The sequence below is a fragment of the Gallinula chloropus genome (assembly GCF_964237585.1).
Source record: "Gallinula chloropus genome assembly, chromosome: 1".
NCBI classification, from domain to species: Eukaryota; Metazoa; Chordata; class Aves; order Gruiformes; family Rallidae; genus Gallinula; species Gallinula chloropus.
In genome coordinates this window covers 156,013,250-156,027,246 of record NC_140085.1, presented here as the reverse complement: position 1 = coordinate 156,027,246, position 13,997 = coordinate 156,013,250, and the positions used below count along the sequence as shown (strand labels likewise).

At 41.8% G+C, this 13,997-nt stretch overlaps 1 protein-coding gene across 3 annotated transcripts in view; it reads left to right on the top strand.

The window, feature by feature from the left end:
• PCCA (propionyl-CoA carboxylase subunit alpha) overlaps nucleotides 1–13,997 on the top strand; it is a 294,840-nt gene that overhangs the window by 70,989 nt on the left and 209,854 nt on the right. For all 3 annotated transcript variants that reach the window (XM_084279588.1, XM_084279587.1, XM_084279589.1), the window contains exon 7: nucleotides 12,845–12,976. In XM_084279588.1, the coding sequence (XP_084135714.1) occupies nucleotides 12,845–12,976 (132 nt within the window). The remainder of the gene's footprint in view (nucleotides 1–12,844; nucleotides 12,977–13,997) is intronic.

Here is a 13,997-nt window from a genome sequence, read left to right as displayed (position 1 = left end):
TAATGTGATTGACAGATTGATACTTATTTTTGAATAAATATGCCTATTTACCGTATGATGTTGTGTTTTGAATGTCAGAAACTAAACCTAGTTCTGTTTAATGGCTCTCGTGGGAAAATAACTCTGGTTTGCTAACAAGATGCAGATGCCTCCAGTTTTCTGAAATGATCTCACTGCTCTGCTCTGTGTCTTGTAGTGTAGTTTCTGGCATCTTTGTAAACGCTCTTTGAAGGTCTTCAAAACAGTCTCTACAAAATGTTTGCTGATGGCTACATCGCCTGAAGAAATTCCATCTTGTCTTGATGTCACTGATGGCAGCTGTTTCGCTGGAAGTAGATTAGCAGCCTTTTTGTGAGGGCAATGAAAGAGGATCCTAAACTGCACCAACCAGCTGAGAAAAAGGAGCTGTAGGTGGGTAGGATGGAGTTATCCACGTTATCCGTGTTTAGGCAGAGGGCTTCACAGCCTTGTTTTTATGAAGAGTATTGCTTATTCAGCCTCTTTCTCTTGCAGTGCTTGAGAAGTGACACACTTCAGTGCAGTTGTGTGCTTTGCTCAACTCTGGTCTTTAATATGTGGAGTGGTTGTTAGGAAGAGGATTCTAGGGTCGCTTTTCTTTCTGGCTGCCAATACCAGAGTTCCTCATGCTTAACACTTCAATAAATTCAAGCTGGTGTGTGTTTGGACAGTCATCTTAAGTTTTAGTTTGATTTCTGAATGCGAAATGTAAATGTAATGATGGTCACCTAATTTGAAAGCACTGTAGAATGTCTGGAAAAATACCAGACAGACTTTTTTCAACATGAGGTTTTTTCTCTTCAGGTTCCTATATAAGGTTGTGGGGATGGTTTTTGTTGTCTTGGTTTCTTTTTCCACCCTGATATACAATTAATATCCGTTGCAGACTCAGTGTAACATCTCAATAACACAATGTTAATTTTTCTTTACTTGTTGACTTCTAAATGTATTCTCCTGTCTCTCTCTTTCCCCTTGAAAAACACAAGCTAAGGCTTTACAAAGTGCATTTACTAATCAGACTCTGCTTGTGCTTCATATTCATCTGCAAAGCTTCACCTGCATCAGTAGGAAAGGAGAAACAGCATGGTTGTGCAAAGAATGTCATGGCCATACATGTATTTTCAAAAACCTGAATGTTAAAGTAGGTGTTACTCAGTTCACCTTCTCTAGTGAACTTTCAGCTTGATAGTTCTATATAGGGAATCTTGTGCATGTCATATACTTGGGTCCTTGGTAATGTGAGGTGTTAGTTTGGCTAGAAGGATGCTCCTCTGTTTCTCCCTCTCATCACTCTGTCCTGCTTTTTCCCCTGAGCGCCTGGTTTTCATTTAGGGTAATGTATATTTTCTCTTAAACATCCCATTAAACGTTGTCTGCCAGGCTGAAGACTTTTCTTCCCGACTGGAAGCCAAACGGCCTAGAAAATAAAAGTGCTGCTAACTTTCTCTACTGAATTCAGTACAGTAATTCCAAGTGCTTTTTTCAATCCAAACAAATTAAGAACCACATAGGCTGAATCCTAATTAAAAAAAAAAAAGTCAGGTAGGAGATGTAGCATTCTTGAAGAAAATAATCATACTTTATTGTATTCTGAAACAAAGTAGCTTAATGGGGTTGCTTGTTTGTGGCTCAAATTTATTCTTTAATTGATAAGCTGAAGTACTTCATGTAGCACGTCAAGCCAAGGGATCTTTCTTACCTTACCAACGTGCTCAGCGTGGCTTTGTGCAGCACTGGCACGTTACATCTTAAGCTTCGAGTCTGTATTAATGGTCAAACAAGCGCTGCTTTTACATCAGGCCAAGTCTTGTGTGGTCACGCAACTGATAAAACTTTTTTTGTGTTGCATGAAAAATGAAATGGTCTTCAGGAGCCTAGATGATTGAGAAGACTGAGATTACACTTGTTAGTGTTTGCCATTTCCTTTGTGCATACCTGATTTCTTCTCTTTATCTTCGTGTAATCAGGAGCTATATCCATTTCCAGGATCTAATTGAACGTAATGAAGAAAGAGGTTGGGCTGTTAAGCTTCCACATTCCCTGCTCTTTGTGCTGCTCAGGGTGCTAAAAAGAGATGAGTTAACATAAACCTGAGTAGGCTGTTTAACCTTCTTTCTCTTCTGGAAATGTAGATGCAATAACATTTGCAGCTGAAAAGGCTCATTCGCAGTTTCTAATGTTTAAGGATGCAAATGAAGCATTTTGTCTTTTCTGTCGCCTGGAGGTGTTAAGCGAGGAAACAGAAAGAGGTTTCTAGGATTAGTTCCACAGATTTCTTTTATCATGTAAAAACCAAGGGTGGTTTCAATGCCATGAAGTGAAGAAAGGCAATATGGAAACCATCCAGGGAAAATTCTTCAGTTTCATTTGCTTCTCCCTAAATTTTCTGGGTGTTCATTACTACTTATAGAGTAGAATACTCAAACTTTTTGCAATATGGCAGTGCTAAGTTCCTGCACCTTACGTGTGCTTGTGTGTGTGTAATGTTTTATAGGTGATGAGGTAATTCGTAGTTGACAGTGGCGTGTCATGCAGACTGTGTTGTCAAGTTTTATAGGTTGTATTTGAGAAATGCTTCTAAAAACTCAGATGCAATATTGCATTTGGGATCTGGACAAAGACATAAAGTACTGTGTAGACCATCTAAAACTTTAAAGCGTTTTAAAGGTAAATTATCAAAATTTCAGCTTGATGCCCAGATCCAGAGCGAAAATGTACAAGTACAGAGCCTTGGAGATACTTTTTTTGTTGTTGTTCTCTCTGTCTTGTAGCTGTGAGTCCTTGGAAAAAGCTGCTTCTGTGCTGCTTTTCACTTGTAAAGTTAGAACCTGGAAACTTAATACTGGGCATTTTTTCCCCACTTAGAAGTCTAAAAATCTAATATACATTATAAAATGTTTGGTTAATGAAGTTTTGTTAATTTTAAAATGCAGAATTAAATCGGTGCAAGTAGATGTAGTCTATGATTGAGTTCTCAACTTGTGTTAAGGAAGATGACTGCAGATTAGTTGGATTCTTACTTACAGTTTTGACTCAGTAAACCTGCCACTTTTGTGTAATTAAAGAGGAGATGACTTCAAAGTTTATTTAAAACCTGTTTTCAATGCAGCATTTGTGCTTAAGGTTGCTCCCTGGTGTTTATGCAGGAGATCATGCACCTTTTCTGAGAGGTGCTAACTTTTTTGTGGGACAGCAAATCTAAGTGTCCTTAGTTTATGTTTATACTGGTTTGGCAACTGTGCCTTTTGTTTAAGCCGAGCTTTAGAGTAGTCCAACTTTATCCCCAGCCTCAAATAATTGAGTATATATACACTATGTTTGGAAAAGCATACTTATGCCAACCTGTTCCTGCGTTCTGTTCCTAACTTGCTTTAGAGACGGCACATCTGGGGCTTGAGTAAGATCTGTCTTCATTTGGTCTGTCAGAAGCTTATCTGGTCATACCTGTGGAACTCAAATATAGTACAAGATTTTCTGGTAACTAATGCATTTTCATAGCTCTGCATGGTGTAAACTATACTTTGGAGACCAGTGTGAATGTATTTACACCAGGATTAAATAAATCAAGTTTATTTCCTAGAATAATGACTTGAAGAGAACTTAACACCTCTTCCTCCCCATACCAGAGGTTAAATGTTAAAAAACATGGAAACTGGCATCTGTGTTAGTTTATTTTGAAGTAAATCAAGTGGTATTCTGGCTTTGAGTTTTCAGTATTTTTGTCCAGCAGTCATCTCTTCTCTTTCGTTAGATAGTGGTTGTGAAAATGCTTTAGTGTTCTGTAATTTCAGTTTTAAGAAGTGAGACAAACTTCTTGCAGCTGTGTTCAATTTCAGGTACAGCTTTTTCATTCTTCTAACTTTTCCCTTTCCTTATAAATGCTTCTCATGTATCACTTTAAGAGAAAATTCGTACCCCTATTTGAGACGGTGAGTAGAGATATTTAAAGTAGCACAGTACAGTGTCACAGGTGGTGACATAGTTGTTGTGGTGGGTCTGGCTTCTAGTGTTTGGAGCCGAGTAACAGGAAGGTTTTATTTTGAAGTAGAACAAGCAGTGAGCTCAGGGAGACTGGTCTGTTTGGTTCTTTAACAGCACTCCTTCCTCTAGCAAGTTGCTGGTTTCCCAGTCACCATTGAACCTTTAACTTCCCAGGCTAGTTGCTGCTGCTGTCTGCCTGCTACGTATGTGCTCGCTGTAGATGGGCTGTGCTGTTCTGTCATAAGCCTGTACAGAAGGCTGCCATTTACTTTTCTGAGCCTGGCACACTTCAGAATGATGTATGAGCAGAGGCTGAAGTTCCTTGGTTTGTTCAGCCTGGAGAAAAGGAGACTGAGGGTGAGACCTCATCGTGGTCTGTGGCTTTCTGATGAGGTGAAGCAAAGGGACAGGCGCTGATCTCCTCTTTTTGGTGACCAGTGATAGAACCCAAGAGAACGGCATGAGGTTGCGACAGGGGAGTTTGGGTTGGATGTTAGGAAAAGGCTCTTTACTGAGAGGGTGGTTGGGCACTGGAACAGGCTCCCCAGGGAAGGGGTCACAGCACTGAGCTTGGCTGAGTTCAAGAAGCATCTGGATGATGCACTTGAACAGATGCTCTGACCTGGCTGGCACTGTGTGGAGCCAGGAGTTGGACTTGATGGTCCTCCTGGGTCCCTTCCAACTCAGGATATATTCTTTTCTATGATTCTATGGTTGTTTCTTGCAATGGAGTATGTTGCTGTACCTGTGTTGTCTTTTCACTTGTGTGTGTGTGTGTATAAATGTGTGCATACTCTGAAGATCTCTTGGCTTAAGGTTCTGCTTACGTAATTCTAAACAAGATTGGTGAAACTCTTGTTTGCTGAACTGCTGGGGAGTTACTGCTTTTTGGTGATCCATGACAGTACCTGTCCATGTCGCTGTTTCAGGCCTTCTCCAACTTAATATAAGTTGCATAAATGAAGTTCTCTATTTCTTAATACGGGTTGATGCCTGGGCAGATCATTGACCACTCCTGTATGTTCCTTGTTCTGAGCCCTCAGGATAGCAGCAACAGGGTCCAGTTGTTTGAGCTGAAAGGTTGCTCCTGCCTGTCTAGTATAAAGTTTCAGGGCATTCTTTTTCTTCCAAACTTTCTGTTGTGGAGTGTTTTACCAGTTCAGTGTTTCCTAGGTTAAGTGGGTGCTGCTTATAATATATTCTTATAGGGTATTTCTTAGCAGGATTCCTTCCCAGTGTTGAATGCACAGTTATTGTATGGTGAGGTGATCTGTTATGTCCCCACCGCTTTTGAGAGATGTCAGTGTTCTTGTTTGTGTGGTATTTGTGGTGGTGGTTTGTGTTTTTCCCCTGGTAGGACTTCTGAATGTTTTCTGTCTTTGGATGTTTCATTGTGTCCAGTTCTGGGCTCCCTGGTATAAAAAAGACAGGGATCTCCTGGAGAGGGTCCAGAGGAGGGCTACAAAGATGATTAAGGGCCTGGAACATCTTTCTTACAAGGTAAGGCTGAGTGGACTGGGGCTGTTCAGCCTTGAGAAGACTGGGAGGGAATCTGATCAATGTACCTGGAAGCAGCTGGGCACTTGGAGTGTGTTTTGCCACATCAGTGTGGTGTGAGTGGAAGAATTTCCTCACCACATGATCTTGAAAGAGAAAGAAGACTAAGAGGGATCTTATTAATGTTTATAAATATCTGAAGTGTGGGACACGGGAAAATGGCCAGCCTCTTCTCAGTGGTCTGTGGGGACAGGACAAGGGCCAGTGGTCTCAAGTTGGAGCACAGGAAGTTCCACACTGGTATGTGGAAGAACTTTTTCCCAGTGAGTGTGACAGAGCCCTGGCACAGGCTGCACAGGGGGTTGTGATTTAAGACCCTTCTGGATGCCTACCTGTGTGACCTGTTCTAGGGAACCTGCTTTTGCAGGGGAATTGGGCTCAATGATCTCTGGAGGTCCCTGCCAACTACTACAGGTCTGTGATCTGGTCACTCCAACTGGATTTTCCTGTTCTTGGCTATTTTCTAGGCTGTACAAACCTATTTTTGCTTTTGCTGCCAGCTCTGCTTCTTAGCCTGTGTAACTTAGAGGCTTTTTGAGCACAGGTAGCAATTAGTATTCCTTGAACCGTGCTGTTTACCTGCTCTGCTTTGTACGTAGCTGCAGGCAGCTGCACATAGAGGTCTGCTTCCTTCTGGTGAGCTGTGAGTCCCTGCTGTAGATGGGAGAATATATTTATGGAAGATTCCAATTTTTCTGGAACCCTGATGCTGTTTGTGATTACCAGACTGCTTCTGCCCCTTCCCCATTGGATCTGTCTCCTTGACTGGCTGTGTATGTTAAGGGGGCAGAGAAATAAAGGCAGCTGTTCCCCAGTACAACTGTGAAAGAATTAGCTGCATGCAAATATGTAATGGAAACCTTTTCCACATTTTACTGTGAAGAAACTTAAGGGATTGAGACAAAATCCCTTTGAAAACCAGACCTATGATAACTGGAGTTCTTATCTGTGGACCTTCCTTCATAATCTCATTGACAAGTAAGTAAGGTTTTGAGTAAGCATGGTAAGTTGTGTCTTGCTGATCTTGCTGTTATCTCACTGCAACAGAATCTTGCTTTTGCTTCTTTCCTTTCCCTAAGTTGTTCCACTACCTGAGAGCACATGTCCAAGGGCTGGTTCAAGCAGTGGGTTTGCCTCAAACTTCAGCCACTGATTAAGACAGTGCTCCTCAGAGAAGCAACAACGTGCTGTATATTAAAGTAAACCTTGAAACAGGAATGTAGACTCGAAGGCAAAAGCAAGCAGATGTGGCAGCATGTGGTCTCCTGTGCACCCCTATGAGCTGAGAATGTGCCTTCCTCCAAAAGAAGGTTCTTGTTCCCAGTTGTGTGCTTCAGCAACTTATGTGGTCCTTCCTCCAGTGCCCATTATGCTTCTCTGTTTAGCCAATTTTGACTCATGAAAGCAATGGAAAACACTTCTCTCAAAAAACCCAAACCAAACCGAAATCCATGAAAACCCAAACCAGGTCATTGTCTTACCATGTAGGTTGGCTAGGTCAAGTGAGGAGTGTCAGCGCCTGCCCTAGAAAAGGGGAATAGAGCAAGGCTGTGGGATGGTATGTGCAGGAGAGGAAGGAGAGAGACTGGGAGAAAATGAACTGGGTTGGCTCCATTGCTTCTCCGGTGACTCCTGACAGACTGCAGGCTCTGAGCCTACCCAACTAGTTGTGCTAGGGTTAAATGCTTCGTGTAATTAGCAACTTGAGTTTGGGTGGTGTTGAAAACATTGTAAGTCTGAGTGTGAGGACATAGGATCTGGTGGCTGTATGGAACAAGTAACTTTCCTTTTCCTGTAAATTTCGTGACCTTGTTTAAAACTGGTGTTTAGGTAGCAAAGATTATTTTCAGTCAGGTAGAACAGCTACAGTTTCTCTGGAGGTGTGTATCCTCTCAGCTGTTGCTTCCTCAGAGATGGGAAACATTTTCGTACAACTGATTTTTTCTGACACCAGAGAAGGAACAAGAAGAAAGCCTGCTTAATTATATGTTTCTGTGTGGAAAGACAATTATAGGGGCTTTTGTACCTGGAAGCAGCTGGGGGCTTGGAGTGTGTTTTGCCACATCAGTGTGGTGTGAGTGGAAGAATTTCCTCACCACATGATCTTGAAAGAGAAAGAAGACTGAGAGGGGATCTTATTAATGTTTATAAATATCTGAGGTGTGGGACATGGGGGGGGGGAGGGGGGGGCAGGAAATGGCCAGCCTCTTTTCAGTGGTCTGTGGGGACAGGACAAGGCACAATGGCCTCAAGTTGTAGCACAGGAAGTTCCACGTTGGTATGTGGAAGAGCTTTTTCCCAGTGAGGGTGACAGAGCCCTGGCACAGGCTGCCCAGGGGGGTTGTGGAGTCTCCTTCTCTGGAGATATTCAAGAGCCTGGATGCCTGCCTAGGTCTGGATGTCTACCTGTGACCTGTCTGAGGGAACCTGCTTTGGTAGGGGGTTGGACTCTATGATCTCTGGAGGTCCCTTCCAACCCCCTGGGATTCTGTGATCCTGTGAAACCACAGTATTCTTGATAGCTGTGTCTTGGTGCGTGGCAGTTAAGCTAGTGCTGTGTGCAGATTCAAATAGCTTGGCTTGAATGAGGACACCAAAAAGCGTGTTCAGTTGTTCATGCCTAACATGGCAAAAGACAGAGGAAAAGTTTTAATATCCCTTGTTTTGTCTAAAGCTGGGCTGGAACTGTTCAGTTATTTCCTGCAGTGCTGAGGAGCCTGGTAGTGAGCTGGCTGGTTTGGCACACACTCATGAGCCTGTGGAAGAGTGTATGCTGCCAAGGGAGCTAGTGTGTATGACAGTTCATTAAGCGGCTTTCCCTCCTTCGTGCTTTTTGTTCTTAGTTCTGCTGATGTTGTTGCTGAGGCTGAATCCACTACTGACTGTGTAAGACAATAATTGTGAATCTCTGCGTTCAGAATTTCTGGAAGAAGATACCAAGGAATTTGGGATCACTCTCTTCAGTTACCTCAGGTCCTTAAGAGCCCGTTGGACAGGTCCTTTCCAAACATCCAGAGACTAGGATAGGCCTGTTTATCCCCCTCCATACCCAGAGCTCTCAGACATGGTTGATAGACTGAGAAGGTCGCATATAGCTCAACTACAGACTTTCTGAATGGATTTTCCCCTCTTGCCTTTGATTGTCCTACTTTAGCATTGTTTAATTTTAGCTGTATTTGGGGTCCTGCATTCCCTGAGGGCAGATAAGACTTATGTCTGGCTTAAGGTGGGGGGTGGGGAGGGAAGAGAGAGTGAACTTGTGATTCTTAAGGCACTGTGATTAAACCAGCTACTGCCACTCTCAAAAACAGAGCTGCATTGGGGAAAACTCTTCAATATCTACTTCTTTGACAAAGAATCAGCAGCTTGCTTGGCATGGAATGTGTTCTGAAATTGTATACTTGAAGATGCAGACAAACAATATGGAATATTTTATAAAAGATCAAAGTAGAGCAGTATTCCACAGATGTGTTTCTAAGGAAAATACTGGTGCCTGTTTATGGTGAAACATGACACATTCCCTGTGGCTGGAAACTTAGTCTTCAAGACTGGATTATGCTGCTGAACATGTTCTTCCAAAAATTCTGTTACTCTTCAATGTGTTTATGCAGTGTGTAAGCTTGTGTATGTACAGCAGAGGTTCTAATGCTTGATCCTACCCTGGCAAATCTGTGAGTGGACAGAATGTCATCAGGCATGGGAAGTTTTTCTTGCACAGTGTCACCACTTTTATGTGTTTCATAAACTAAGAATGATAGTGGATGAGTGCTGATAAACCTTTGTGGGAGCTGAAGGTGTTAAAGCCACATTCCTTCTTACGGTCTGTTCTTGGTATTTTCAGTATTCACAGAATTGTAGGGGTTGGAAGGGACCTCCAGAGATCATCAGGTCCAACCCCCCTGCCAAAGCAGGTTCCCTAGGACAGGTCACACAGGTAGGAGTCCAGAGGGGTCTTGAATATCTCCAGAGAAGGAGACTCCACAGTCCCCCTGAGCAGCCTGTGCCAGGGCTCTGTCACCCTCACTGGGAAAAAGTTCTACATGTTGGTGGAGAACTTCCTGTGCTCTGACTTGAGGCCATTGCCCCTTGTCCTGTCCCCACAGACCGCTGCAAAGAGGCTGACCATTTCCCCCTGTGTCCCACACTTCAGATATTTCTAAACATTGATCAGATCCTGAATCAGGTGCTAGAGTTTCAAACAGATAATTTAGTACATTACAAGTGAGTATTTGCTCTGAAGAAGCATAGGCATGTTGCTGCTGCTGAGCTGAGAAGCTTTGGTAGAGGGCTTGACCAAACATCTCCAAGTGATGGGGGTTTCATTTCATTATAGCAAGACTTGCAATACTTTGTCTAGTAACATCTTAGTCTTTTGTGAGCTTAGCTTAAATTTTGTTGGAAGTTGTGTCAGAGAATGCACACCTCTTATGTAAGAGGTGGTTTGACATATTGGCTGGAAACCAGTGGATCCACTTTGGTTTAACTTATTTTTGGTTAACAAAATAAGTTAGGAATCTTGCAGCATACAGAGTTACATGGTTTTGTGACATCACATGGAGTTAAATTGTTTTGTTTCAGATTTTGTTGCTGGGAAATATCTGGTTGTGATGACTACTCATATGACTAGCCAGATAGGAGGCTAGCCAGTGGTACTAAACTGCTGCTTATTCACAGTTAGAGCTGTTCTGTGTAAGGCACAGAAGTTCAAAGCAGTTAAAGCCAAGAGGTGCATGTGTAGACAAGGGCAGTTTGTAGATTCTAGGCATTGAGATTAAACATAAAAAAATTTTCAAAGATACAGATTGCATCTAGTGATATTTTCATTAGAGTGAATGTGAATCTGCTGCACATAATCTAGTAGTTAATTTTTAATGACCATTAATTGTATCCCAATAGAATGTAACAGCTCTACAAGGTTTACGTAACAAATATACTGAATGCAGCAGACTCATTCCTTGAAATGGCCTGGAATGCTGCTCCTCAGGTGGTTCAAGAGTCTCTCCTAAATGGTGCTGTCCTTTTCTTAGCCAGCTGCCTGCTTGGACAGGAACAGGGAATGAACTGGGCACTTTGAAAGTCCATGCTGCAAGGCAGTGAGAAAGGGCCATGTGCCATTCACTAAAAAGCAGAAGTTTTGGACCTGCTACCTTGATGACCTGTGGTGGTCCCTTGTTTTTGATGGTAGACTTTGAGAAGAGAAAGGTGAGAGGAAGCAACATATGGTGAAGTTGGAAATGATGTCTCCAGTTGCCAAATAGGCAAGTGGACCTTTTCCATAAAGCTTTTTGAGGTAGGAATACAATCTGGCAGAAGGGAACTCTGCTCTCCCTCCAGGTGTGTGCAGGCACCTATTGAAAGGTCCCTTGTTAAAAGAGGGAATGGAGTGTCAGTTTTCAGGTTGTAATCCACTGTTGTTTCCAAAGTGATCCGCTCCAACTTTTGTGTCACTGTGATTCCAAACATCAGCTCCTCGCTTCCGTTTCCCTTCTCCTTAAAAAGTGAATTCCTTTAATGTTAGATCCTTTGGCGCTGTAATATTAAGAGGTCTGCACCCTTGTGTCAGTCTTCCTATCCCTTCCTCCCTCCTACTGCAGTCTTCCCAACTTTGTAAGACATCAAATCAATATTGCTGAGTTGCGGGGCTAATAAGCCCACTGTAGTAGAGAAAAGGTGGGCTGAGATAAAAACCTGGATGGCTCATTGTGAGCTGAAGCAAACAGGCCTTTGAAGTAGGTCTGACTGGTGCTCTGCCTTTGGTTTGGGTGTCTCTGCACTGAGCTTCCTGGTGTGTCTGTAACACTTACCTGGTGTGTGCCCTGTAGCACCCTGTTAGCTAGGATGATGGGGTGTTGTGTATGCAGAGCCGCTGCTATTACACCCTTCCAGCTAGGAAGCTGCTGGCAGTGAAAACAGTGACTCTCAAGCATGTTGGGAGCACTCAGCTCATGAATAGGAGGACATTGTTCCTTGGTTTTGTTTTATTTTTTTTCCCCTTTCCCTTCCCTCTTCCCCCCACCCCTGCCCCCCTTAACTCTCCCCCACTCCCTTTTAACGAACAAGTGGCTGCATGGTGCTCAGCTCTCAGCTGGGGCAAAACCATGACAAACTTAAATGTGTTTTTCTTATGTCTGTTCTGTGGCCAGGTAGTACCATCACATAAATTCATAAAGCTTCAGCAGATTAGTTTATATTGGTAGTCACTCTAACTGTCTGGCAACCCAAACACGTGCAGCCAGAGGGTATGTCAAAAGGATGAGATATTAAGACACAAATTCTGGTAGAAGGAATTGGATGTTTGCCATTGTCTTAGTGTTAAGTAAACTGCCCATCGGCTGGAAACAAGTTGTTTTTAAGCATTTTACAGGTGTCTTAGAACTGAGCCAAAAAAAAAAAGCCAATCAATGAAACAGTTGGAAAAAACCTGTGCTAGGCTAGTGTGCTTATTCTTTTGATGTGTGGGGGTGTTTTTTCCTGTGGTACAAAAGATGTTAAGTTGCCGGAAACATGCATGTACTCACTGATGCATCAGTAATGTTCAGTGAAACAGTTGTGATAGGATTGCCTTTAGCTCTGTATGTTTCTGACCCTGGAGAGGTTTAAAAAAAATGTCTGTGTGCTTGATCACTGAGTCTGGCATAGAGAAACAGGAGGGGGAAAAATGCAATTCAGTGTTCTGTCTGTGTATTAAAGCTGAAGTATTAAATTATTTTGTTAACCTATTTCCACATTAATATTGAAAGAGAGTTGCCTGAAAGAACTGGGGAAACATCATTTCGCTCGATACCTTATTTTCAAGATCTTAAAATGCATTGAGTAAGAGACTGCACTTTCATTTTGATGTTTCATCAAGGTTTGGTTTTAGGAATGCATTATGGAATATTGAATTGTGTTGCAGTTTAGTAAGCATATCTTTGTAAATCACTTGTGGCTATTCCAGTGGTGAGTTAACTAGCCTCTGTTTTCTCCAGGGATGTTTCTAACTTTCAAGCTGGAGTACTTCCACTTTCAGCTATTTTTCTTTGGCCTGGCTTTGATTTATACAAATGCTAATTATATGGGCTTTGAATCTGTGTGTATACATAGTTTCACAAGGTCATACACATTTCTAATGAACTGGCTGAAATGCTGCTTGTATATTGCCAGGTTGTTACATAAACAGATCACTGTCTTCTAAAGGTTGTTTCATTAATTGGTTCAAAACCAGACAAAATTTAATAGCAATACCTGTGTAAAGCTGATATTTTTTTTAGTTTCATCTCCTAAAGTTTTGTTTTCATTGTCTTTGTAGGCATCAGAAGGTGTCACCTTCATTGGACCTGACACACATGCTATTCAAGCTATGGGAGACAAGATTGAAAGCAAATTGTTAGCCAAGAATGCAAAGGTCAACACCATCCCTGGCTTTGATGGAGTAGTCAAGGTGAGAAATCATTTAATGACTGTCTGCCCACTGTAGGAACAGTGTCTAAATTGAAGTACAGCTATTGAAGATCTGATGCAGACTATAATTATAACTTCAACTTCTTTTCCAGTGAGATGTAATTAAAAATGGAATACAGATTTTTACTAGTAAGAGAGCTTTGAAGAAGAATGATGTAAATGATGTATTAAGGACTGGTTCTATGGAGTATCTACACATGTTTTGCTTTAAGTTTAACACAAAGGCAGACAGAGGTGTTAAATATTATGTATGGATTCAAATATCTGCGCACTCCTCAGACCTTTATTTCTTGTTGGTTAAAATCTTGATATCCCAGAGTTACCAGTGATGTTGGCTATGCTCTGTGGTCTGTTCTGATAGTGCAGGTTCCCATGTGATGCAAATCTTGGGGAAGTTGAGGACTCTTTGTCCAGATCCACAGCTAGTGCTACTCCTGGGGTTTTAGAAGTAATGATTTCCAACAGATTTCTAAATATTTTGGGGTTTTTTCTATATATTTTGTAAGGTGAAATGAAGTATATCTTGAGTTTTGGTTTATTTTCTGCTGTAGTGGTGAACTATTGGGCTCTTAGAAGCTTTCCTGTGTGTCTCTCTATATTATCTGTGTTAATGGAGGTAAAGAACCTTTTTTCCTTTAAAACTACCAATACATGCACCTAAAACTTTAGTGTGTTATAAAACGTTGACCTGGGTTGAAGTTTTCCATGCTTGACATGTCAAGTTAGATTTTTTTTTTAAAGTAAAATTTGAGTAAAACTTTGAGTTGCAGGAAAAAGTGAAAACTTCATTCCAACACCACTTCAATGTAGTTGAAGGGAAAGCTTTTCAGGTTTTATTTATGACAATTGATACTGACCTCTGTTCATCGTAAATCTTATTTACATGATGAAATAGGAAATGTCAAGATAATTGGGAACAACTGAATATATTGATGGAATGCAGACTGTATTTCAAGGAGCAACTTGTACCAGAGCAATGGTGGTTCAGCACAGTGTCAGCT